This window comes from Cetorhinus maximus, chromosome 10 (genome assembly GCF_964194155.1).
Source record: "Cetorhinus maximus chromosome 10, sCetMax3.hap1.1, whole genome shotgun sequence".
Classification (NCBI taxonomy): domain Eukaryota; kingdom Metazoa; phylum Chordata; class Chondrichthyes; order Lamniformes; family Cetorhinidae; genus Cetorhinus; species Cetorhinus maximus.
The window spans coordinates 3,561,312-3,588,759 of record NC_135888.1 but is presented as its reverse complement, the minus strand read 5'-3'; the positions used below and the strand labels follow the sequence as shown (position 1 = coordinate 3,588,759).

The 27,448-nt window shown below is 42.2% G+C and overlaps 1 protein-coding gene across 6 annotated transcripts in view; it reads left to right on the top strand.

The window, feature by feature from the left end:
- strbp (spermatid perinuclear RNA binding protein) overlaps positions 1-27,448 on the top strand; it is a 182,512-nt gene that overhangs the window by 64,932 nt on the left and 90,132 nt on the right. For all 6 annotated transcript variants that reach the window (XM_078549843.1, XM_078549839.1, XM_078549844.1 and 3 more), the window contains one exon: positions 24,344-24,535. In XM_078549843.1, coding sequence (XP_078405969.1) covers positions 24,533-24,535 — 3 coding nt within the window. In that variant the 5' untranslated portion in view covers positions 24,344-24,532. The remainder of the gene's footprint in view (positions 1-24,343; positions 24,536-27,448) is intronic.

Below are 27,448 nucleotides of genomic sequence, written 5' to 3'. Positions count from 1 at the left end.
CCCTTGGGTGAAGTACTGAGGAAGTGCTGGATTGTTGAAAGTGCCATTTTTCAGCTGAGAGCTTAAACAGAGCCCCATCTGCCCTAATGGACAGATGTATAAGATTCCATGGCACTATTTAAAGAGGAGAGGGGGAGATAAGTTAATGACTATGCTCAACCATTATCACTGAAAACTGGTTAGCTGTTTATTCATCTCACTGAAAGTTGTATCTGAAAATTGGCTGCTACACCTGCTGACCAGAGAATTTCCATGACTGTAAACCACTTTGGGATTTCCTGAGGATGTAATGTTCTTCCTAAACCATCCTTTCAGTGAGTTATAAAATTACAATGCAAGGTTCAGATAATCAAAACTGCAAGCAAGAAAAAACTTTTCACACAACGAGTGCTTCGTGTCAGGAATGCACTGCTGGAAGCGTGATGGAGGCAGGTTCAATCGAGGCATTCAAGAGGGCATGAGATGATTATTTGAATAGAAACAATGTGCAGGGGTATGGGGAAAAGGCAGGACAATGGCACTAGGTCATAATGCTCATTTGGAGATCTAGTGCAGACACGATGGGCCGGCTGGCCTCCTTCTGTGCCGTTAAAATTCTGTGAATCAAGTTTGTTCATCATCTGCACTCAGAGATAGAAGTACAATCCAGTAATGTACTGGCAGGAGATCAGATTTCAATCGGCCCATTCTTACCTCATTGCTTGTAGGACCTTATTTTGATTCCCGAGATGTGATTGACAAGGACACCTCATTTCAGTTGTAAATGGATAATCTTTTTACTGTTGATTCAGAGTCATCAGATGTACAAATCAGTGATGCTTTTTGGAATACAGTATTTTTAAAAATTAATTAATGGGATGTCAGGGTCAATGCTAAAATCAGCATTTATTACCCATCCCTTGTTGCCCTTTGAGAAGGCAGTGATGGGCCATCTTTTTGAACTGCTCCAGACTCTGCTCCCACATGCTGCTAGGTAGTTATTTCTAGGATTTTGACCCTGTAATTGTAAATGAACAGTGATGCATGCCCAAATCAGAATGGTGTGTGACTTTGAGAAACTTGTTGGTAATGGTATTCTGGATGGTGGAGGGCTAAGGTTTGGGAACTGTTGCCGAAGCAGCCTTGGTAAGTTGTTGTGGTGTGCCCTGTAGGTAATTAGCAGTGCAGTCACGTTATGCCAGTGGTAGATAGTTTGGACGTTTCGTAAGTGCAGTGTCTGTCTCTTTAAAAATAGAATTAAACCCATTTTAACTGGTGCCATCAGATCCCAGAAATATATATATAACCGTAACCAAACAAAATGTTAATTTTAATTCTGCAGTTCCTGGTCTTTAAGGTATCTTGTATTCAATGAATGTGACTTTATTACATTTTTACAGCCAAGGCAGGGAGATCCTCTGGCTAAAGCAAATCAAGTGTTCTGCTGCATTTATAGATTGCAAAACAAAACATATCATTTTGCCCTTGTGCAACACCATTTAGAATACTGTGTCCAGTTCTGGTCCCTTCACATCCAACCTTCCTCCCTCCCTCCTCCACCCCAGCAATTGGCCTTGGGTATTTGAATTTTCTGTTTTGCCTCTCCCAGGAAACTAACTGGAATATAAGGGTTCGGAAGTTTTTGACCTGATGCATGAGGCACCATAACTGCATGGGACAGGCTAAATGCATCAACCAGTCTTTTTCTGCCCAAACTGTTCACATGTCATAGGTGCACCTTCTAACAAAGGAATGTACATTGATAAACTTAAAATTGTGACCTAATTTTTGACAGAGACGCATGCATAATACTGGCAGCAGATCACTTCCTATTATTCATGGCAGAAGTTGGTGTGTCCATGGATTGGTGTAAGCATTGACAACTCTGCCACTTTTTCATTTACATCAGACAGAATAAAAGTTCTGAAGCAATTCAGTATTGGGCTACGTATAAATAAGATCTCTGAGCATCATTGCATGACAGCAAGTTGATGGCTGTGTGCCCACTTAAAAATCAAGGACTGCATTTGTTATCTTGAAACAAATAGCTCTCTTTCAACTGCCTGTCCTTTCTGGCTGTAGCACATTACTATTTTACTGGATTTAGCTTATGCAGCACTTTTGCTGTAAGTTGGACACCTCACCCATCATTTTCACTGCAATTTTCTTGTAACTGTTGATTGTGCATATCTGATGTTGACTGCATTCCAAGATGGTGAAGTTTGGTAGAACTTTGAGACAAATTGTTCTGTTTAGCCCTATCGAGAGCACAGTTTTAATTTTATTTTAACACATTTTAATGGCGAATCTGCAAATTGGTGCAAATAGGTACAAAAACAATGAATATACCTTCTGGCACCTCATAAATTATCTTGTATGGATAACATTACATGCATCTTGCAAATTAGGCATAAGACCATAAGACATAGGAGCAGAAATTAGGCCATTCGGCCCATCGAGTCTGCTCCGCCATTCAATCATGTCTGATAAGTTTCTCAACGCCATTCTCCTGCCTTCTCCCCGTTACCAATCAAGAACCTATCTATCTCGGTCTTAAATACACTCAATGACCTGGCCTCCACAGCCTTCTGTGGCAATGAATTCCATAGATTCACCACTCTCTGGCTAAAGAAGTTTCTCCATCTCTGTTCTAAAAGGTCTTCCCTTTACTCTGAGGCTGTACCCTCGGGTCCAAGTCTCTCCTTCTAATGGAAACATCTTCCCCACGTCCACTCTATCCAGGCCTTTCAGTATTCTGTAAGTTTCAATCAGATCCCCCCTCATCCTTCTAAACTCCATCGAATATAGACCCAGAGTCCTCAAACGTTCCTCATATGTTAAGCCTTTCATTCTTGGGTTCGTTCTCGTGAACCTCCTCTGGGCTCTCTCCAGGGCCAGCACATCCTTCCTGAGATACGGGACCCAAAATTGCTCACAATATTCTAAATGTGGTCTGACCAGAGCATTATAAAGCCTCAGCAGCACATCCCTGCTTTTATATTCTAGTCCTCTTGATTGTTACTCTGTTGTTGCAGAAAACGTCTGCTGAAATTGTTGCTTTAATCAAAAAATGACCAAGTAATACAAGCAAAATGCATTTCCATATTGGTAAAAAAGCAGAAATCATGTATAATAATAATTGCCTAAGCTGAGTTTCCGACCCAATATCCTCTCCATTACCGAGACCACCTTTCTCCTTAAGTCATCTGCTGCTGAAACACCCATCCATATTGATACCTCCATACTTGCTTTCCTGGTCAGCCTTTATCTTCCACCCTCTGTGAACTTAAGTTCATCTAAAACTGTGCTACCTGTATCCTAGCTTGCTTCAAGCCACATGCACACATTACATCTGTGCTTATTGACTTAAAATTGGCTCCAAGTGCCAGTTTCCAGACTCGTTCAAGTCCTTCAATGACCTTTTCCTTCCCCATCTCTAATCTTTTCCAACCTACAACCCTTAGAGTTCTATGTCTCCCAAGTTCTGGCCTGTCTTGCAACCCCACTTCCTTTGCCCCAGCATTGGCATTTATGTCTTTAGCCATAAAATCACAGAATCTTTACAGTGCAGAAGGAGGCTATTTGGCCTGTTGAGTCTGCACTGGCTCTCTGAAAAAGCATTCTACCTAATCATTTTCCCCTGCCTTATCCCTGCAACTTTGCACATTCTCTCTTTCCAGGTAACAATCCAATTCCCTTTTGAATATCCTCAATTGAACCTGCCTCCACCACCCTCTCAGGAAGTTTGTTCCAGACTCCAACCACCCTCTGGGTGAAAAATGTTTTCCTCACATCACATTTACTCCTTTTGGCAATTATTTTTAATCTGTGCCCTCTAGTTCTTGATGCTGTCTTGAGTGGGAACAGTTTCTCACCATTTACCCACACCATACCCCTCAGGATCTTGAATACCTCTATCAAGTCACCTCTTAGCCTTCCTTTCTCCAAGGAAAACAGCCCCAACCCCTCCAATCTATCCTTATAGCTACAGTTCTTTATCTCTGGAATAATTCTTGTGAATCTCCTCTGTACTCTCTCCAGTGCCTTTACATCCTTCGTCAAGTATGGTGCCCAGAAATGGATACCATGTAAGCCAAAGCTCTGGAACTCCCTCTCTCTTCCCCTTTGAGAAGTGCTTTAAAACCCCCCTCTTTGACCAAGCTTTTGGTCACCTGTCATAACGTCTCTGTTTGTTTCAGGGTCACTTTTTGTTGGATTATGTCTCATGAAGCTCTTTGGGTCCTTTTATGACATTAATTCTCTCTCGTCCTATTTTGCTTTCTTTCCTTTGAAAGACTGTCCCAGACACCACCACCACCATCCCTGGGTATGTCTTTTCCCACTGGCAGGACAGACCTACCAGAGATGGCGGCGTAATGGAATACAGTTAGGAGGGAGTTGCCCTGAGAGTCCTCAACATTGACTCCAGATCCCATCAAATCTTGTGGCATCAGGTCAAACATGGGCAAGGAAACCTCCTATAGATTACAGATTACCTCCTACCGCGCACTCCCCACACACACAATTGCTACCCTCAGCTATTGTGTCAGAACACCTCCATGTTAAACACCAATTGGACGAAGCACTGAGGGTGGCTAGGGTTGTACTCTGGGTGGGAAACTTTAATGTCAGTAACGAAGCATGGCTCCGTAGCACCACTACTGACCAAGCTGGCCGAGTCCTAAAGAACATAGCTGCACACTGCAGCAGGTGGTGAGGGAACCAACAAGATGGAAAAATCTACTTGACCTTGTCCTCACCAACCTACCTGTTGCAGACGCATCAGTCCATGACTGTATTGGTAGGAGTGACCACCGCACAGTCCTTGTGGAGACAAAGTCCCAGCTTCAAGTTGAGGATACCCTCCAACGTGTTGTGTGGTACTACCACTGTGCTAAACAGATTTAGCAGCTCAAAACTAGGGATCCATTAGGTGCTGTGGGGCAATCATCAGTAGGAGAATTGTATTCGACCACAATCTATAACCTATCTATGGTTTGGCCTATCCCCCACTCTACCAGCACCATCAAGCGGGGGAGGGGGGGGATCATCAACCCTGGTTCAATAAAGAGTGTAGGAGGGCATACCAGGAAAAGCACTAGGCATACCTAAAAATGAGGTGACAACCTGGTGAAGCTACAACAAAGGACTGGTTGCACGTCAAACAACGGAGTAGCATGCTGTAATTAGAGCTAAGCGATCCCACAACGAACAGATCAGATCTAAGCTCCGCAGTCCTGTCATATCAGTCGGAATGGTGGTGGACAGTTGAACAACTAACAGGAGGACGAGACTCCACAAATATCCCCATTCTCAATGATGGGAGAGCCCAGCACATCAGTGCAAAAGACGAGGCTGAAGCATTTGCAACCATCTTCAGCCAGAAGTGCCAGGAATATGATCCATCTCTGCCTCCTCCTGAGGCCTCCAGCGTCACAGATGTCAGTTTTCAGCCAATTTGATTCACTCCAAGTGATATCAAAAAATGGCTGGCGGCACTGGCTACTGCAAAGGCTATGAGGCTGTGGAAAATTGCCCACGTATGTCCTGTGCACACAAAGCAGGAGAAATTCAATCTGGCCAATTGCTGCCCCATCAGCCTACTCTCGATCATCAACAAATTGATGATCAATAGTGCTACCAAGCAGTTCTTACACATCAGTACCCTGCTCACTGCTGCTCAATTTGGATTCCACCAGGGCCACTCAGCTTCTGACCTCATTTCAGCCTTGGCTCAAACATGGACAAAAGAGCTGAATTCCAGAGTTGAGGTGAGAGTGACTGCCTTTGACATCAAGGTAGCATTTGATTATGTGTGGCATCAAGGAGCCCTGGCAAAACTGGAGTCAATAGGAACCGGGGGGAAACTTGCCCCCAGTTGGAATCATACCTAGCACAAAGGAAGATGGCTGTGGCTGTTGGAAGTTGGTCATCTCAGTCCCAGGACATCACTGCAGGAGTTCCTCAGGGAAGTGTCCTAGGCACAACCATCTTCAGCTGCTTCATCAATGACTTTTCCTCCATCATAAGGTCAAAAGTGGGGGTGTTCATTGATGATTGCACTATGTTCACCATTTGCGATGACTCAGGTACTGAAGCAGTCGTGTCCATTTGCATCAAGACCTGGTCAACATTCAGGCTTGGGCTAACAAGTGGCAAGTGACATTTGTGCCACATAAGTGCCAGTCAATGAACATCTCCAACAAGAGAGAATCTAACCATCTCCCCATGACATTCAATGGCATTATCATCACTGAATCCCCCACTAGCAAAATCCTGAGGGGGTTACCATTGACTAGAAACGGAACTGGACCAGCCATATAAATACTGTGGCTACAAGAGCTGGTCAGAGGCTGGGAATTCTGCAGTGAGTAACTCACCTCCTGACTCCCCAAAGCCTGTCGACTATCTACAAGGCACAAGTCAGGAATATGATGGAATATTTTCCACTCGCCAGAACGAATGCAGTTCCAGCAACAAAGGTGGACACCATCCAGGAAAAAGCAGCCCACCCGATTGGCACCCCATTCACCACCTTCAATATTCATTCCCTCCACCGCCGATGCACAGTGGCAGCAGTGTGTACTATTCCCAAGATGCACTGTAGGAACTCGCCATGACTCCTTTGACAGTACTTTTCAAACTCATGACCTCTATTACCTGCTAGGTCAAGGGCAGCAGACGCATGGGAACACTGCCCCCTGGAAGCTCCCCTCCAAGCTCAACACCACCTTCTCGAGGACAATTAGGGATGGGTAATAAATGCTGGCCTAGCCAGCAATGCCTACATCCCATTAACAAGGGTCTTTCAAATATGGAAGACCTTGGAACACTTATGAGCTGTTGCATCATGGTGCAATGCGTTAAGATGCCCATTAAGAGAATTATGCTTCTAATTCACAAGGACAGTGGATGTGTACAAAAATTAGCCTGAGTTTTTTTTTTAATTCATTCATTCTTGTTGAAGATGGTTACTGCCTGACATTTGAGGGATGCGAATGTTACTTATCACTCGTCAGCCCATTATTTTTGCATGCATTGGCACTCATGGCAAAATGGTTTCTCTGGGATTTTACCAGTGATTACAAGCCTCGTGCTATACAACAAATCCTTTGGGTTTGGAGAATGTATTTTACTGAGTTAGCGACTTGACCCAACCACTTCATGGAGGTTAGGAAAAGCAGTGCCCCTTATCGTGCATATAGAAAAGCTTAATGAATTAGTTTGCTAGACAAAAGACTCTGCTCTGTGCTCTTAAACTGAGAGATTGGCAGAGGTGGATGGTACTGATACCAAATTCCTAAGATTTCTCTGATTTTGAGTATTGACCTTGGGATCAGTCCCAGAATCTGTCAGCTCATCTTAAGTTGCACTTTTGAGGCTGGGTAATAGATTTACCCTTGGAATTCCAAAGTTGCTTAGTCAAAGTATCACCAGATTCACAACCTCTACACCTGGAAGGGCAAGGATAGTATGTTCCTGAGAACACCATCATCCCCAATTTTCTCTCCAGTCACCCACCATCTTCACTTGGAAATACATCACTCCCATTCCATCATCATCACTGGAACCTCTACCTAATGACACTCTGGGAGTACCTTCACCACACAGACAGCAGCATTTCAAAAAATCAGTTTGCCATCACCTTAAGGACAACTAGGGATAGATAATAAATGTTGGCTTTGCAAATGACTTAAATGTTCCTTGACTTGTTTTCAAACGGTGAGTGAGGAAACTGCTCCCTTTTGGACAAGCTCCTGTCCAACACATTAGGACAGCTTGTCTGTATCCTATTCATGTGGGAACATAGCCACAGAATCTCAAACCGTGATACGCAAACTTAATGTTGGATATCATGATACAATGGGCCGAATGGCCTCCCTCTGCGCTTTACTAATTCTGTGATGTAAATGCATAGCTTTTCTTGCAAAAGGGAACTACAAAGGTTAATCTGTCCTTCTAAACTGTTTGACTGCAAATAAAAATAATTTAATCAACCGACATTTTGTTCCTTGGAATGTGTCATGATCCAAAGACAGGAAGCGTGTGTGTATATATATCAATCATTCAGGCTACTTTATAAACTTTCTACTTTTTAAAAAATGGACCAATTGCTATACTGAGAAAATGGCCACAGCTGACCACATGCTCATAGTTCTGGAAGATTCTCAGCTGTTCCAGTCGACAAAGGCTACCTCATCATCCTCCTGGAATGTGACTTGCATTGTAGAAACATTCTAACCAAGTCAACACACAGGATTCTTAGACAATACGTCTGCACCAGCCAGCTCTGGACAAAGGCAGAGCTGTTTGGGACTTGTCATCTCCAACATTGTACTAATAGTTCTTCAGTCAGCTCAAAACACAATGGGTTGTAATGAGGGGCTTTGTTAGCTGAATAGCTCGACCTGAAACCACCCTGTCACAGGACCCAGACTTGAGCTGTTTGAATTCCTTTAATTATACAGCTTTTGAATTTCATCTTCGGTTGCGGTTTAACCTCCAAAGAGAACCAAACTCCAGGCTAGCCGCCTGCCTTTGACCTCCGTCTCTCTCCAAGTCTGATTTCCAGAAAGTACCCTGTATTTTGCCTACAGAGTGAACTAATACCCAGGATACAAGAATACTTTGTTACATTTTAGCGAACTCAACCTGCAGCTGAGCTCCTAGGACCAAGACCAAGAATTCTGCCAGACAAAGCCACCTAAAAGAACCTTCCTTGGACATTGATTCTGGACTCATGTGAAACCATAACTCTAATTTTTATCGTGGTCCTACCTTGTACCACTTTCTTTCCCTTATCCCTCTTTTTATTGCATGAGTGCAAACAGGGCCGGACGTTGTGAAACCCCTTCCCGCATTGTGTGAGTAAAAATAAACCAACACTCTTATTTTACCTTATTTGTTAGTTTGCTGTCGTGTTACGAGAGGATTGGATCACTCCAAACTGAAGGATTGGAGAAAACACGCCATCACTTATAAAGGGGGAAATCAGAAATCAAAAACACCTTTCTGTTTATGGACAGATAGTGAGAGGAGAAATCAGAGCTGTTTAAATTAATCCCCCTCCTGTCTGTAACAAATGGAACAGCTGCTTTAAATAAATTAGACAAGTTTTCTCTCTTTACTGAGCGAAGCGAATGCAGTCTTGAGATGCATCTTCAAATGTCTGTGGAGTTTGTTGTGTTAAGAGTCAATGCTCGATTCTATGCTAGTGCTGCTAATTTTTTTTTAAAAGATAGTGTTGGCCTGTAATCTTAATTCCCTTTAAAAGAGTACAGTGAATCAGTTGTCGTAAAATATCAATGCCTCAGACATTTGTGGTGTCAAATAACATCAAAATAATTTCATTGAATGTCAATAAAAAGTTAAACACACAATTTCAAAAATTTAGGCACCAACACCTGTTTAGTGAACAATTGCGTTCACACTATGAACAAAGCAGCTTTATCTGAATTAAGTCCTGATTAAAAAGAAATCAACCTTGTCTTATGGTCTGACTGCTTCCAACCTTTCATTTTGAACTTAGTTCCAGATTTAAAACTCTTGCGTTAGATCTGTTGCATCCTTTGTTCGAATTGACATAAGCAGGCCATGAGTAATATAACTGGAGCCTAGTCTTTATACATTTGAAAGCTTTTATTTCCAGAAACACACACTACATATCATGCACCTCAAGATCCAACCAATTCAAAATCAAAATACTTTGGATACTGAAAATCTGAAATAAAAACAGAAAATGCTTGAAATATTCAGGTCAGGCAGCATTTGTGAAGAGAGAGAAAGAGTTTGTGTTTCAAGCTATTAATCTTTCATCAAAATTTCAGGTCTATCAGATCCAACCACCTGGTATCAGCCTGCCCCCAATATATGAACACAGGTGAGTCCCCTATTAACCTCTATAAACATTTAAACTTCTACTTTTTGGGGGAGATTTACCTCTAAATGTGCTCATCCAGGCCCAATTCTTTTTTAAGCAAATAGTTCCATCGAGGCAGGAACCAAGCAGTGTAAAGCAAACTCTGCCTTGCTAGGATGACCAGATTTTCAAAAATCAAAAACCTGGACATATTGAAAAGGCCTTGGGAAGGCAAGGTTCCATGATAAATGGCAGAAGTCTAGGGGAGGGACAGTTGTAGGTAGAAGATCATATGATCTTCACCAGAATATGCCCAGCCACAGTTGGCAACCCTATTAAGACCTCCAAAAATTGAAAACAGCAGTTACGAAGCACAGAATTTTGTTTCAATGATATTTCTGCCTTATGTCCTTAAAAGAAAACTGAACCGAGGCTTCGTTTGTCACACGATCCTAGAATCTTCTATCCCGCTCTAACTTGACTGAACAATGGTAAGACCGGTTTCCATCTAAAAGCCTCATTTAGTTTAATTTGCATGATGGGTTCCAACAGCAGACATTTGTAGCCAGAAGCTGAATTTTAAACGACTGAACATAACTCTCAAGTGTGGGAGATCTTGTTTGCACCCAGGAAAGCAGGCAATGTTTCAATGAGAGGTTTGACTGAACGTTGCTAGGACTTGGAGCTGAACTTGACCTGCTGAGTTTTTCCAGGTAATTCTGTTTTTGTTTTGTCTGCCACCTTCCTCAGCGCTGACTGGTACCTTACCATCCGACAATCTCTTCAGGTGCAGCTTGCGGTTTGCGGATACCGCTGTCAATATTCTGTCAGCACTCAAGAGGCTGATTCCTTCCCAGCCCCCGGTGACCTTGCACAAATTACCCCGTGACCTCGTATAAATGACACACACCCCGGGTCGCGCATAAAGTGTCCCAGCAACTCCCAGCTCCGCAACCCCTGACTATTTCACAAATGTTTCGCATTCACGGTCACCGGTAAAGTGATTTTCTTTTCAGAGCTGATCCCCCCCCGCCCCAGGTCAAACATGGAGAACAACTTTCATAGTTTGGCAAAAGGCGAATCGTTCCAAACCAAACAGGAACTCTGTCCACTGCCTTCACACCCTGAAATCCCTGATTGGCCAATTGGAGCGTGCTGATGGAATGGCCAATCAGAGCACTGAAAGGCGAACCAACCAGGTCGCCGAACCCATTTGGGGAAAAATATCGGACCTGTCTCTGGGTGTCAGTGAGAAGGATTTCTGTGCATGCAGGATCGGGCACAGCCACTTAACAGTTAGCGAGTGGGTGGCTTCCTGAATCTCAGAGTGCAGTGCAGCACAGCGCAAGAGGATTTTTTTGTGTTTGTGAAGGGTATGGGGAAAGATAGATTCGGAAAGTTGCTTCCTAAGCATTGAGAATGGAACTAGTTAAAGGAAAATTTAGTGCACATCTCCGGAAGTTCTTTACACCAACAGCAATCAACGCACAGAAAGGACTTGTCATTGGAATGGTAGAAAAGGAACACTTGAAACATTGAACAAACCATTTGATACCTCAGTGCCTTTCTAGAAAGATGAGCTAAAATTGGTCAAATGTCCTATGTCATCCACTTGTGAATGGTAACCTGGGTGAGATACTAGAGACCTGCATATAGAACTGCCTTATATGTTACTGCCTTCAGGAAAAAAGGGACAAGGGGAGAAAATTAGATGGAAAAGACAATAACCTTATTTTCATACTTTGTTTATTTGTGCTAGAGACCATGATAAATAGTGGTTGTTAAATTTTAAGCAATTTAAATATTTAAATTAATGATTTTTTTAAAACGAAATGTTTAACATTCCATGTAGTTGAGCAGCATTTGTGACTCGTTGCAGTCAGGTAAATTTCTTCAGTATGAGTTGATTGAAAAAAAAATCACTTACGCAGATAAGTCAATTATTTTGAGTCGGTGCAGTTCAGGTACAAATTAAATAATTATTAATGCACTAAATCATGCAGTTATGTGGAAATGTTTCATCTAGTCTGTCCCACAATGAGTCCTTAGTATCAGAGTATATTGCACAGGACGTTGTATTCCAGTTAAAGGTAACCTAATGATCATCTCTCTCTCTCTGTGTCTCTCTCTCTCTGTCTCTCTCTACACACACACAGTGAATCCAACTCTATAGTTCAGAAAGACACAGAAATGAGGGCTGTCCAGTAATTAATCTCTCAACTAAAAATTTTAATCTCGGGTAATCTTTGTTTTGGTAACATATTTAATTGATACCTAACAGTGGCACACGTTCACAAGTGCGCAATGGCTGCATACACTTCTATGCATGCAGATCCTACAGTGAAGAATTGAGATGTACTGAAAGCTGCAGGCAAATCAGCGTGTGATTAGCCCAGGTGGTAGGCAAATGGCTGTCAAGATGATGATTGATTGTAATTAACACGTTCCTACCTAGGTACTGTCTCCCATTTCCATGATTAACAAGCTTTAAAAAAATGAATCTTTAAAAAAATGAGCATGTTGTTTGCAGAAGTTAACTACGTTTAATTGACAACCTTAATAGAAATACATAAAAGCTACAACACGGAAACATGCCGTTTGGCCCAGCCAGTCTGTGGTAGCATTCACCTGTGATGAATAAGTATTTCTAATTATGTTGGCACATTCAATTCCCATATTCCTTCAGCCTCTTGTGCTTCATCCATCCACTCAATCTAATCTTTGATGCAGAAACCATGTTAACATTCATCACAAATTCTCAAGTGAATTCCAAAGCCATACAGTTCTGTGAAGAAATCTCTCCTCCTCTTGGCGCTATACCTCGTACATTTAATCTTGTATTTATGGCCCCTAGTTCTTGACTCTTCAACCACAGCTGTTTCTTTCTACCCTGTGTAACATATCACCCCGCAACCTGGGTGGTTCTGTTGGAAGAAAGACATCATTTTCGAATCTGTCTCTGTACTTGACAATCAGCATCCTCATGAATCTCATCACACTTCCTCTAGAAGTTCAAAGTCCTTCCTGTAATGTGATACCCAATATTGCACGCAGTATTTTTTAACTAAGGCCCCACTAAGATTTTATACCTAATATTATACCTAACATTACCTAATAACTGTTTTTTAACTCCTACAACACGGAAACATGCCGTTTGGCCCAGCCAGTCTGTGGTAGCATTCACCTGTGGTGAATAAGTATTTCTAATTATGCTGGCACATTCATCATAAATGATCAGCTGTCCTTTTTACTTGACAGGCAGCTTGATGTTCATTCTTGATCATGATCAACAGATCAACCCAGGTTGAGGGGCAGATATGTTACACAGGGTAGAAAGAAGCAGCTGTGGCTGAAGAGCCAAGAACTAGGGGCCATAAATACAAGATTAAATTTGATCTAGACATACATCATTTGTGAACACCATTACTGATATCTGGCCTTTCATTCCAGATTTGTTAATTGAATTCAAATCCCCCTAACTGCTGTGGTGGGATTTGAACTCTCATCCCTGGAGCATTATTCCAAGCCTCTGAATCATTAGTCCAGTAGCATTACCACTATGCTATTTATCCCCTGCTTATTTTTAACAACGTAATTAAAAGAAAAAATGCTTGCATTTATATTGCTCGTTTCATGACCTTGGGACATTGCAAAGCACTTTACATCTGATGAAGTAACTGCGAAGTGTAGTTACTGTTATGATGAAGGGAAGAAGTCATCAATTTGCCCAGAGGTCCCACAAACAGCAGTGTGATAATGGCCAGATAATCTATTTTAGTGATGTTGATTGAAAGCTAAATATTGCCCAACAATCTGTTTCAGTGATGTTGATCGAAGGATAAATATTGGCTAGGACACAGGGGAGAACTACCTGTTTCTTTACCGGGCCAATTTAAATTTGCTGTCAATATACAAGATAACTAGACTGACCTGCTCAAGTTAACACAAAATAAATCTTGGCACCAACAGATGTCATTAACATCTGGGAACTTGTGCCAAAATTGGGAGAGCTGTCCTACAGACTAATTGAGCAACAACCGGATGTAGTCATATTCACCAAATCATACCTTATGGTCAATGTCCCCTCCTCTGTCATCATCCCTGGTAAGTCCGGTCCCACTGTCAGGACAGACCCACCAGAGATGGCAGCGCAATGATATGCAGTCGGTAGGGAGTGGGCCAAGGAGTCCTCAACATTGACTCTGGACCTCATGAAGTCTTATGTCATCAGGACAAATGTAGGCAAGGAAATCTCTTATTAATTATCGCTTGTCACCGTCTCAGCTGATGAATGAGTACACCTTCATATTGAATGTCACCTGGAAGAAACACTGTGAGTATCAAGGACTCTGTCCATCACCATGAGTAGCTTGGCAGCATTACTACTGAAATAAGCTGACCGAGTCCTGAAGGACATTTCCGCCAAACTGGGACTATGCTAGGTGGTGAGAGAACTAACAAGAGGAGAAACCTACTTGACATTATCCTCACCAATCTACTTGTTGCAGGTGCATCTATCCATTACAGTATTGGTAGGCTTGACCACTGCACAGTCCTTCTGGGAACAAAGTCCTGTCTTCACGCTGAAGATCCCACCACCGCCCACACCCCACTCCACCCATCATATTGTGTGGCACTACCACAATGCTAAATGGGATAAACTCAGAATAGATCTAGCAGCTCAAAACTGGGCATCCCTGAGGGGCTGTGGGCCATCATCATCAGTGGAATTGTATTCGACCACAATTTGTAACCGTCATGGTCCAACATATCCATCGCTCTACCATTAACATCAAGCCAAGGGACCAACCCTGATTCAGTGAGGAATATAGGAGCAGTACCAGATAAACCTAAAAATTAGGCGCCAACCTGGTGAAACGACAATACAGAGCTGTGTGCATGCTAATCAGCAGCAGCAACATGCTGTAAACAGATTTAAGCAATTCCACAACTAACAGATCAGATGAAAGCTCTATAGTCCTGCCACACCTGAGTATGAATGGTGGTGAACAATTAAACAATGAACCAAAGAAGGAGGCAGACATCCCCATCCTCCGTTCTGGTGGAGCACAGCACATTAGTGCAAAAGAAAATGTTGCAACCATCTTCAGCCAGAAATGCCGAGTGGATGATCCATCTCGGCACCTCCTGAGGACCCTAAAACGATAGATGACAGTCTTCGGCCAATTCATATAAACTTGTGAATTAGGAGCAGGAGTAGACCATTCAGCCCCTCAAGACTGTTCTGCCATTCAATAAGATCATGGCTGATGTGATTGTGGCTCAACTCCATATTCCACTCCGATAACCTTTGACTCCCTTGTTAATCAAAAATCCATCTACCTAACTCAGCCTTAAAAATATTCAATGACCCTGTCACCACCGCTCTCCGGGGAAGAGAGTTCCAAAGACTCATGAGCCTCAGAGAAAAAATTTGTCCACATCTCTGTCTTAAATGGGAGACCCCTTATTTTTAAACGATATCCCACAGTTCTACTCTACCACAAGGAAAAACATCCTTTCAGCATCCACCCTCTCAAGTACCCTCAGGATCTTATATGTTTCAGTAAGATCACCTCTCGATCTTCTGAACTCCAGTGGATACAGGCCTAGCCTGTCCAACCTTTCCTCATAAGATAACCCCGCCACCCCAGAGTGAACCTTCTCTGAACTGCTTCTAATGCATTTATATCCTTTCTTAAATAAGGAGACCAAAACAGTACATGGTACTCCAGATGTGGTCTTACCAATGCCCTGTACAACTGTCATAAAACACCTGTACTTTTATATTCCATCCCCCTTACAATAAACAACAACATTCCATTTGCATTCTAAATTACTTGCTGTACCTACATACTAACTTTTTGTGATTTGTGTATCAGAACACCCAGATCCCTCTGTGCCGTAGAGTTCAGCAATCTCTCTCCATTTAAATATATGCAGCTTTTCCATACGTCCTGCCAAAATGAACATGTTCACATTTTCCCACATTGCATTCCATGTGCCAAATTTTTGCCCACTCACTTAGAGTCTGCAAAGAGACATAGGTTATGTCCTTTTCGCAGCTTATTTCCTACCTATCTTTGTGTCATCAGCAAATTTAGCAACCATACATTCTCTCCTTTCATTCAAGTCATTGATATAAAATGTAAATATTTGAGGCCCTAGGACTGATCCCTGTGGCACTCTATTCGTCACACCTTGCCAACCCAAAAATGACCCATTTATGCCTACTCCCTGTCTCCTGTCAGCTAACCAATTCTCTATCTATGCTAATATGCTACCCCTTACACCATGAGCTCTTATTTTGTGTGGTGACCTTTGATGTGACCCCTTAACAAATGCCTTCTGGAAGTCTAACTACAGCACATCCACAGGTTCCCCTTTATCCACGCTGCTTGTTACTCCTTAAAATAACTGATAAATTAGTCATATTATTTCCCTTTCACAAGACTATTGTTCTGGCCACAGCTGATGTTGTTTGCTGTGCTATCCAAATCCCAAAGGGAAGCTTGGCTGACAGGCCATACCATTTTTTTTGTATTCTGAAAACGAGAAGGGGACGTACTGATCTCAGTAGTAAGAAGTCTAGTAACACTTTTGGGATTTTAAAAATTAAAAGTAAAAGTTTTATTAACAAGAATAAAATAAATCTTAAGCACACAAGATTACAGATGCACAGTTAAACTTATTCTTACAAAACATTCCCCCATAAAGTCTCCATACTTGGTCAGATCCACAAGTAAACACCTTCCAGGCGACACTCCCTTATAGATGTTTAACTATAATAAATCCAATAATATTACCCAAGGCAAACTTCAGATTAAAACTGCTTGTTGCAGCCCAAGACTTTTCTGGCTTGACTGAATGATTGTTTCAAGCTGCATCCTCTCTCCACCATAGGTCCTGCTATAGCTCCAGCTGCTACATCTTACACCTCCAGCTCAACAGACCAACAGTTCAAACAGCTACAGCCCTCTAAGCTCTCCATAGTAACTCTGAAATACTTTTTTTCCCTTTCGCCTCAGGTTCCATTGTTTTCGCACCTCTTTGAAACTCAAATCCTTCTAAGTATAAGATCTTTCATGTTATCATCTTGTCTTTGCTTTTGAGTCAATAAAATATAATATCCCCCCTTCTATTTACTATGGAACTCCTGCAAGATACAAACATGTCTCTTGATGTGTCTGACTCCCCTTTGACATTCAAACAAGCTCTCAACTTATCTAGAAATGCAAATGTTACATCCAACCTGTTTACTTGTACCTCAAACCTAACACCTCTATCCTCTTCATTTTTTCAACCCCCCCGAAAACCTGTCTTCTATTAATCTCTGCTCAGCTTAATTAAATCATACACACAAACACACACACAGCCTTTTCACAGAATAACATAATATTCCCCAAAATATAAAAATATCCATTTCTCTCACCATGTTGACTCTGCCTGGCTGCATTGAGATTTTCTAAATGTTCCCTACCACCCCCCAAACCTCCTCAATAGTAGATTCTAGCAATTTTGCTATGATAGTTATTAAGCTAACTGGCCTGTAGTTTCTTGCTTTCTGTCTCCTCTTTTCTTGAATAGAGGAGTCACATTCACTATTTTCCAATCTGATGGGACTGTTACAGAATCTAGGGAATTTTGGAAAATTAAAACTAAAGCATCTTCCATCTCAGCAGCCACTTCTTTTAAGACTCTAGGATAAAGTCCATCAGGACCTGGAGACTTATCAGCTCTTCGTCCTAATAATTTTCTTGATACCCTTCCCATGTTGATTGTAATTGTTTTAAGTTCCTCCCTTCCACCTCCTGATTCACAATTATTTCTACAATGAAGACAGTCGCAAAATATTTGTTCAATTCATCTGCCGTTTCCTTATTTTCCATTAGTAATTCCACACTCTCTCTCTCTCTCTCTCTCTCTCTCTCTCTAACTAGAGGAGCAAGGCTCATTTTACTTACTCTTTTCCTTTTTAAATACCCGTAGAAACTCTTACTATCTGTTTTTATATTTCTAGCTAACTTTCTCTTAATTTCTCCCTCCTTATTAATCTTTTAGTCATTCTTTGCTATCCTTTTTATTCTGTCCAATATTCTGACCTGACACTCATCTTTGTGGAATTATGTGTTTTCTCGTTCAATTTGATACTATCTTTAACTTCCTTAGTTAGCCACAGATAGTGCGTCCTTGCCGTAGAGTCTCTCTCACACTGAATGTGTCTATGAGTATTTTGATATAGCTCCTTAAATGTCTGCCATTGCATCCTTACTGACCTATACCTTCACCTAATTTCCCAGTTCACTTTAGCCAGCTCTGGCGGCATGCCCTCACAAATTGCCCTTATTTAAGTCAAACTAGTTGCAGATCCACTCCTCTCTTCCTCAAATTGAATGTGAAATTTAATTATATTATAATCATTGCTACTGAGGGGCACCTTCACTATGAGGTCATTATTTAATCCTGTCTCATTGCACATTACCAGATATAGTATTGGCTGCCATGTGGATGGTGCTAGTATATGCTACTCTAAGAAACTGTCCTGAAAGCACTCAATGAACTCATCGTCCAGGCTACCCCTGCACCTTTTCTTGCTTCCTAAATGTCATGTACCCTTGAATATTCAGGTCCCAGCTTTTGTCATCCTGCAGCCTTGTCTCCGTAATGGCTGTCAGATCATACATATTTATCTCTTATTTGTGCTGTCAATTCATTTGTTTTATTATTTATAATTAATTAACACCGCTGCTCCCAATAACCTTTACTACTACTACTGGTGAACCTTGCTACAACTAATTAAACCTTACAATTACTAAAAAATTACATGAGGTTTGATGGTAATCGAGCAAAATATTCACCAACCAATCACTTAATTGTTGCCTTGTCATGTCACCCTTTGATTTCTCTCAAAATGTGGCCACTCCGCTCTGGAAACAACATGGAGTGGATTGGATAGCTCATCTATGTCCTGCTGACTGCTTCCAGATCTTCTTTTCACCCTCTACTAGGTGCTGCTGATTGCCTTCGGGTCCTATTTTTACTCGCTCTCCTAGGAGCTGCTGACTTCCTCTGGGTCCTCTTTTCGCCCGCAAAACCCCACCTGTAGTACTGATGACTTGTGCTCCAGAACTAGCCTCACCCCGAGCCAAGCTATTTCAGTGCAGCTACAACATTGGCATCTAGCCAACAATGTGGAAAATTGTCCGGGCAGGTTCTGTTCACATAAAGCAGGACAAATCTAATTTCATCAATTACCGTCTGATTAGTGTACTCTCAGTCATCAGCAATGTGATGGAAGGTTGTTGTTGTCGGTGCTATCAGCATCATCTACTCACCGATGCCCAGTTTGATTTCTGCCAGTGCCACTTGGCTCCCGATCTCATTACTCCTTAAAAAATTCACTGCTTCCCCCCCATTGTCTACAAGATGCACTGCAGCAACTTGCTAAGACTCCTTCAACTGCACCTTCTAAACCTGCAACCTCTGCCACCTGGAAGGGCAAGGCAGCAAGTGCATGGGAACACCACCACCTGCAAGATTCCCTTCAAGCCACATGCCATCCTGATTTGGAACTATATTGACATTCCTATAGTCGCTGAATCAAAATCGTGGAACTCCCTCCCTAACGGCACTGTGGGTGAGCCTACACCACATGGACTGCAGCAGTTCAAAAAGGCATTTCTCCACAACTTTCTCGAGGGCAACTAGGAATGGGCAATTAATGCTAGCCTTGCCATTTCCGCCTTCTCAATCATGATGCCACCATCCCTCCCCTACCCTCCCCTCCCGTCTTTCAGCATTTCGTAGTGACTGTTCCCTTTGTGATACCCTGGCCCATTCCTCAAGACACCCCCAACACCCCGTCTCCTTCCCGTGGCACCTTTCCATACAAATGCAGGAGGTGTAACTTCTGCCCTTTTACCTCCTCCTCATCATCCAAGGTCCCCCAAACATTCCTTTCAGGTGAAGCAGCAAGTTGTGTACTGCGTCACAATGTGGTCTTCTCTACATTAGGCAGACCAAGTCAGATTGGGTAACCACTTTGCAGAACACCTTCATTCAGTCCACAACCATGACCCCGAGCTTCTGGTGGCCTGTCATTTTAATTCTGCAGCTTGTGCCTATGCTGACATCTCTGTCCTCAACCTACTGCACTGTTTTAGTGAAGCTCATTGTAAGCTTGAGGAACAGCACCTCATCATTCAACTGGGTACTTCATAGCCTTCTGGAGTCAACATTGAGTTCAACAATTTCAGACCAGAATCTCTGACCCATTTTGGTTCTTTTTCTTTGCTTGTTTCAGTTTTTCTTATTTTTGCTTTCGGTCAGCAGCAGCACTCGCTCTCGGCATATCATTTGTTCTTTGTTTCTTTTCTTGCCCCATCACCATTCTCTTTGGCCCTGGAAGACTAACTGTTCCATCATTCAATCTCTCCTTTCACCCTATCACAGACCTCCCTTTAGTCCTTGTCCTACCCACCCCTTGCTCAAAACCTAATAACTTTTCCCAGCTCTGATGAAAAGTCATAGGCCTGAAATGTTACCGCCTTTTCTCTCTCCACAGATGCTCCTGGCCTGCTTAGTATTTTTCTGCTTTTATTTCAGATTTCCAGAATCTGCAGTATTCTGCTTGCCAACTATTTGCAGTGTTATATGTGAACAGTATCATGTTGAAATTTTGAAGATTTCCACTATTTTTCCCTACTGGGGGGAACCTATGAACAATTTTTCATTTTCCAACTGTTTCTCCTGTGCAGTGAACACTGCTGCTTCCCAGCTGCACCTTTGATACAGGAACAAACCAGCCATGAGAGCAACTAACTCATTCACAAGTGCTGATTGAAGTAAATATATCCATTAAAACGTTACTGGAAAAACTGGATCTACAAGTAACAAGGTGTTATTGATGTTATACTCGGATCTGAGTTCTTTCTTTGAATCTAATTTTAAGTGCTCTCTAATAGTCTGGATTTCAGTCTCACTATTGCTTTTCTGGGTTTTTGTACAAGATTTTTTTGGGGTTTGGCATCACTGACCACTGACCTGTATTCTAGCTACATGAATGTGAAACATGCCATTGTGTGATTCTCATCTTTTCAAAAAATTAGAATTCTACATATATTCTGCACTCAATATACATTCTGTCAGATCACAATGGTTTATTTAAATAAACCAAATAAATAAACAGTTATAAAATAGTGAATTATACATTTCATTGGTCTCATACAAAATAATAAAGATATTACTCACTTTCTGTCTATCAGCTTTAAAACAGACACGTTTTGTGCTGAATGTGTTGCACTTTCAAAATTGGCCTAACCTCTCTGCGGTTGGAGCTGACTATAAAGACAGAACTTTTATATTGACCTTCTGGTAAAAGGATGTTAACCTGAAATGTTAACTCTCCACAGATGCTGCCATTGAGTATTTGCAAAATTTTCTGCTTATTTCAAATTTCTAGTATCTGCAGTATTTTGCTTTGGAGTTTTTCTGCTGGTAGAAAACGGAAAAACTGTTTAATGGCAGATATATCATTTAACACCCTTCGAAGATACACTGAAACAAAAGGCTTTTTCCCATTTGAGTATTAAATGTATAGTCAATCCTTGACAATGGTATACAATCTTTACTATTGATTATGAAATCTTATAGTCCAATTATGCAATTAGCAAATTAAACTCCCTATTGCGTAACAAAAACAAAAAATGCTGGAAAAACTCAGCAGGTCTGACAGCACCTGTGGAGAGAAGGACAGAGTTAACGTTTCAAGTCTGTATGGCTCTTCTTCAGAGCTAAAGAGAAGGACAGATGTGGTGAAATGTATACTGTTCAAGGAGGGTGGAACAGGTGAAGCTGGATAGAAGGCCAGCGATAGGTGGAGGCAAAGGAGAGATTGCAAAATATGTCATAAATAAAAGGTCAAAGGGGTGTTGATGGTGGTGGTACTGGCTAAAGGAAGTGCTAATGGTGACATTAAGAGTAGAAAGCAGAATGAGCACGTGACAGATGGCCCTACTTGGGGTGGGGTGGGGGGAGGGGATGGTGGTGGGGGAAAAAGATTGAAAATAAGCTAAAAGGTGGGGATAAAACAATGAATAAAAATGGAAATAAATTTTAAAAATAATAAAAATAAGTGAAAAAAATAAAATAAAAATGAATATTGAAAAAAGGGGATCAAAAAAGGGGTGAGGATGGAGGCGAGAGTTCATGGTCTGAAGTTGTTGAAGTCATTGTTAAGTCCGGAAGGCTGTAAAGTGCCTAATCAGAAGATGAGGTGCTGTTCCTCCAGTTTACCTTGGGCTTCACTGGAACATTGCAGCAGGCCAAGGACGGACATATGGTATGAGAGCAGGATGGTGTGTTGAAATGGGAAGCGACAGGAAGGCCTGGATCATGCTTGCGGACAGACCAAAGGTGTTCTGCAAAGCGATGATCCAGTCTGCGTTTGGTCTCTCCAATGTAGAGGAGACTGCATTGGGAGCAGCGAATGCAGTAGACCAAATTGAAGGAGGTACAAGTTGAAGTGCTGCTTCACCTGAAAGGAGTGTTTGGGCCCTTGGACGGTGAGGAGGGGGGAAGTAAAGGGGCAGGTGTTGCACCTTCTGCGATTGCGTGGGAGGGTGTTGGGGTGATGGAAGAATGGACCTGGGTGTCCCAGAGGGAACGGTCCCTACGGAATGCCGATAGTGGAGGTGAAGGGAAGATGTGTTTGGTGGTGGCAAGATGCTGGAGTTGGTGGAAATGGCGGAGGATGATCCTTTGAATGTGGAGGCTGGTGGGGTGAAAACTGAGGACAAAGGGGACCCTATCATGGTTCTGGGAGGGAGAGGAAGGTGTAAGGGCAGAGGCGCGGGTGATGGGTCGGACATGGTTGAGGGCCCTGTCAACCACCATGGGTGGAAAACCTTGATTAAGGAAGAAGGAAGACATGTCAGAGGAGCTGTTTTTGAAAGTGGCATCATCGGAACAGATGCAACGGAGGCGAAAGAACTGAAAAAATGGGATGGAGCCCTTACAGGAAGCGGGGTGTGAGGAGCTGTAATCGAGGCAGCTGTGGGTGTCGATGAGTTTGTAATGAATATTGGTGGACAGTCTATCACCAGAAATTGAGACAGAGAGGTCAAGGAAGGGAAGGGAAGTGTCAGTGATGGACCATGTGAAAGTGATGAAGGGGTGGAAATTGGAAGCAAAATTGATCTATTTTTCCAGGTCCAGACAAGAGCATGAAGTGGCACCGAAACAGTCATCGATGTGCCGAAAAAAGAGTTGTGGGAGGGGGGCCTGAGTAGGACTGGAACAAGGAATGTTCCACATACCCCATAAAGAGACAGGCATAACTGTGGCTCATGCGGACACCCATAGCTACCTCTTTTATTTGGAGGAAGGCAATTGTGTATTCCTTAAGAATTTGCACCTTGTGTGAAATAATTTGTGTGCCCATGAGTTTGGCTCTTCATACGCTGATTCCAGAAATTTAAAAAAAGTTAATAGTTCGCCACAGACAAAAAAAACTTCTTATCCCAATTCTACAAGTGGCAGACTGTTTTTAACTATACTTATTTTTATTCGTTCACGGGATGTGGGCCTCGCTGGCCAGCATTTATTACCCATCCCTAATGGAGCATTTTTAAGAGTCAACCACATTGCTGTGGGCCTGGAGTCACATGTAGGCCAGGCAGATTACCTTCCCTAAAGGACATTAGTGAACCAGATGGGTTTTTATGACATTCGGCAATGGTTTCATGGTCATCATCAGACTTTTAATTCCAGGTATTTATTGATTCAAATTCAACCCTGGATTTGAACCTGGATCCCCAGAGCATTGCCCTGGGGACTTTGGAATACTAGTCCAGTGGCAATACCACTACGCCACCGCCTACCCCGTACAAGATCTATCGTTACGATTTTGCATTATTGGATGTTTGAGAAATGGCATTTTTAACTCACTGCAGTTAATTGAAAAACTGCAAACCTAACGTTCTGATTTAGCACGTGAACTCTTAAAGGTTCATGAGTTAGAGATTGTGTACTTGTGTAAAAATTAATTTAATTAGATGGGAGATAATTAATCTCTGTGCACTGATTAAATGCATTGCAGCAACCTGGAAAAAATACAGGCTTTTAAATATTGTGTATGCATTTACCAACAGATTTGTGGTTTCTGATTATGTCAAATGGGAAGAAAATGCCTTGGCATGCTTAACCCATCCGGAATCTTGGGAATATGGAGCAACCAAGCATTCAATTAGATATGCTGCAAACTGCTAGTTCCATATTCCCCAGAGCCTCTGTTCTCAGTTCAACCTTAATGGTGTGACCACTTTTGAAGATGGTTACCCCCTCGTGTACTGAGTTTATAGTTTCAATTCCGCATAAGCTTTGATTTCAGAATTGAGATTTGTATTTTTCTTTTGTAATTTAAAAGATATTGCAAAAATAACAATACTTGACCAAGTGCTTTTTGCTGCCTGAATTTCACTTTGGACTGCTGGTGTTTTTCTCCAGGTACATTTAAAAGAACGTCTTGCTGTACCATTTGCTATTTTAAGATCTGAGTTGTCGAGGGATTGCAAGAGCTTATGAGGAAGTTCTGTTGCTAGAAAGAAAACCAGTGGCTAGAGGAGACTGCAGAACGTAAGGAGCATCAAACGGGGAAAGACGGAAAAGGGAAGCTGGAATAGCAAGTGGAGAATCATGGTATGTTCTTGGATTTTGTCACTTCTGACCTTGTATGTGAAAAATTAGCAAGCAGTCTAATGGATGCAATCAGAACAGCTCAGTAAAACAAAAATCTATTTAGTGGTTTGATAGTAACTACATGGGTAATACAATTCCATATGCAGAGTGTACTATTCTTGATTTATTTCCAAGGTCTTTAAACCACAAAATGAAGTCTCAAGAGTCTGCAGCATATGAATTATTAATTGCAAAGTGGATGTTCATAAATTACGCGCTCTAATGAAACTGGCGTTAACATGCTGCTGGAAGATGCCAAATGACCTTGGACTCTGCTGCATAGCTAAAATTTTAGGTGCTTGCCATTGTCCTCGGTGTAGCAAAATCATTGCAGTGAGAGAATCAGGATACTTTGACAGATGCATCAGCTAGCTTGGCAATTGTTAGGTAAACAGATGCTGCATGTCAGCACTATTTAATCTTCTGCTCAAATTACTTTATTATATCATCCAATTGCATGGTGAAGTCAGAAAGCATTAATAAAACTTAAGGGAAATATTAATCTAAATAACTACTAGTATTGCTGAGAAAAAAGACACGCTGTCGAAGCTTTTTGTCTTGCACTCATCAGGACAGAATTTGCAAGAATACCTATTGTAAAAGGAACAACAATTTATACTGCATGAGAAGAGATTGCTGATTGGTTGGCAAGTGTACTCTGATAGAGGCGTTGCCATGGAGAATGTACCAGGGAGCAGTTAACCGCCAAGCTTTTGTTTAAATTCAAACCAGGCAGGTGGGCTATGATTGGTCATGGCATTGCCATGGGGAATAAATGAGGAAATGGCTGCCCCCCCCAAGCTTCTTTTAGTTGAAAAAAAGCAAAATGTGTGTGCATGTTGCTTCTGCCTGCAAAGAACAGGGCCCTGTGCGTGAATATATGTAGCTTCTAATATGCATAAGTGAACCACACTGCAAGCCCTACTGATAATCTTAAATTGGTTGTCAGTGTACATTTTAGCACAGTCAGGATTGTTGTTGTCCATTCGTGAATTGTATCTAATGTTGGCGATATGTTTTGAGTTTTGCAAGAATGGGCTGGTTGGGTACAGCCAATACTTTGCATGTTGCGACAGCCAAAGGGACATGTTGTTTGATATGATCTGCCAGTTGTTGGGATGTACAGCCTACAAACCTGGCATCACACTGGCACTGAAATTCATAGACCACATTACTCATTTGTGTGATAGGCAGAATGTCTTTTTGGTTGAGGGCAGAATCCTGTTAGTGGAGAATATCACTTATGTTGCTACTGCAAAGCAACACCTAGTTTCACCTGTTGCTCAAATTTTTGAGATACCTTACCCTCCAGGGTAATCTGAGGTAGACTGGGCACTTTTCAGGACCAAAAGTGGCAGCCTTAGGCCCATTAATGAGTTTGTGTGATATACAGTGAGCAATGATGTGATCAGGGTAGCCATTATCCTGCACGATGGCTTTGATGCGCCCTATTTCAGCATCAAGCTTGCAAGGTGAGCAAATGGCTCACTGACATTTTTGAAATGATGCATACTATTTCCAAGGTAAAAGCTACTATAGGAGAATAGTGGAAAATGCAGATAAATCGAGAGCCCCCAAAATTGTAGTTTGTGTGTTTGGTACTGCAGTACCCTAAGGACAGAATGAAGAAATACAATATAAATGGGAAAAACAAAACAAGAAAAGATGTTGAAATGTAAATAACCAGAGCATTATTGGGTTGTGCAATGTCACGACCTTGCTGAGAATTCTAGCAGGTAATTGAGACAGTGGCTAATTTGGAATTCAGAAAGTTGGATATTCATATTACATCTACATATGGAATTCTGGAGATGAAATGATGACACAGGCCTGTTCATGAGGTCCCAAGAGCTCAGCTGGTTGTCTGGCAGTGTTGAGCTCAGTAAACCAAAATGGCCAATCTGTTTGCCTTCAGGCTGTCAAATTAGTTGGCCAGTGTTCTCTCATCTTTGCTGCAAAGAGCAGGAATGTTATTTCTTTTCCTCTAGCAAGGTCAAATGATACAAACTAGTAATTTCTCTTTTCCACTGCCCAGTAATGCCACAACGAGGTATGAGACCAAGCCCTGAAGACCAGAAACATTCCATGTTATGTCACTAGTCTTCACTGAGTCAGCCCAACCTTTGTTGTGAACAGTGGGGAAGAAGAGTCAACCTCGCATTCGGCTTCAATGACCCTGATTATAGAAATACAATGTGAGAGGGGGTTTCTGCTCCCAAATACTATCCACGTTTTTGCCACATATGTGCAGGCATCCCTCTGTGGTGGAGAGGCCTGTGCACTCTGACGATCCCTTGTTGGGAGCTCTTTACCCCTGGAGGAGCCATCTATGGCAGCAGGGTTGGGGGTAGGTGCCAGACAAAGTGCAGTGCAAAAAGTCTTCAAAGGCGGAACAAGAGAAGGAAGGCTCTGCATCCCAACAGGTGCAAAGCCAGAAGAAGGTTGCAGTGGCAAGGTGATCCCAGTCATTGTGGTTTAACATACCACCAACCTGTCAAGATTGTGTAGACAATGATGGTGCCCCAGGGACTCCACATTAAACAAAGTCAGGCGCAGATTTCTACCGGGGTCCATTTACCAAATCCTGTGGCATGGAGAATTGGCGACGACAGAGATGTGAGCTTAATCCAGAATCTGCACAAAAGTGACAGATGCATGAAGGTCATTGGATACCTGTGTATGTTGAAGGAGCAATGCTGGAAAATGTTGAGCACTTCCCATACTTGGGCAACCACGTCTCTCAAAAGGCCACCATTGACGAGGAGATCCAACACCTCATCAGCTCCGTCAGCTCAGCCTTCTTCAAACTACAGCAGCAAGTGTTTGACAACAAAGACCTCCGCAAGTCAACAAAAGCCCTGGTGTACAGAGCAG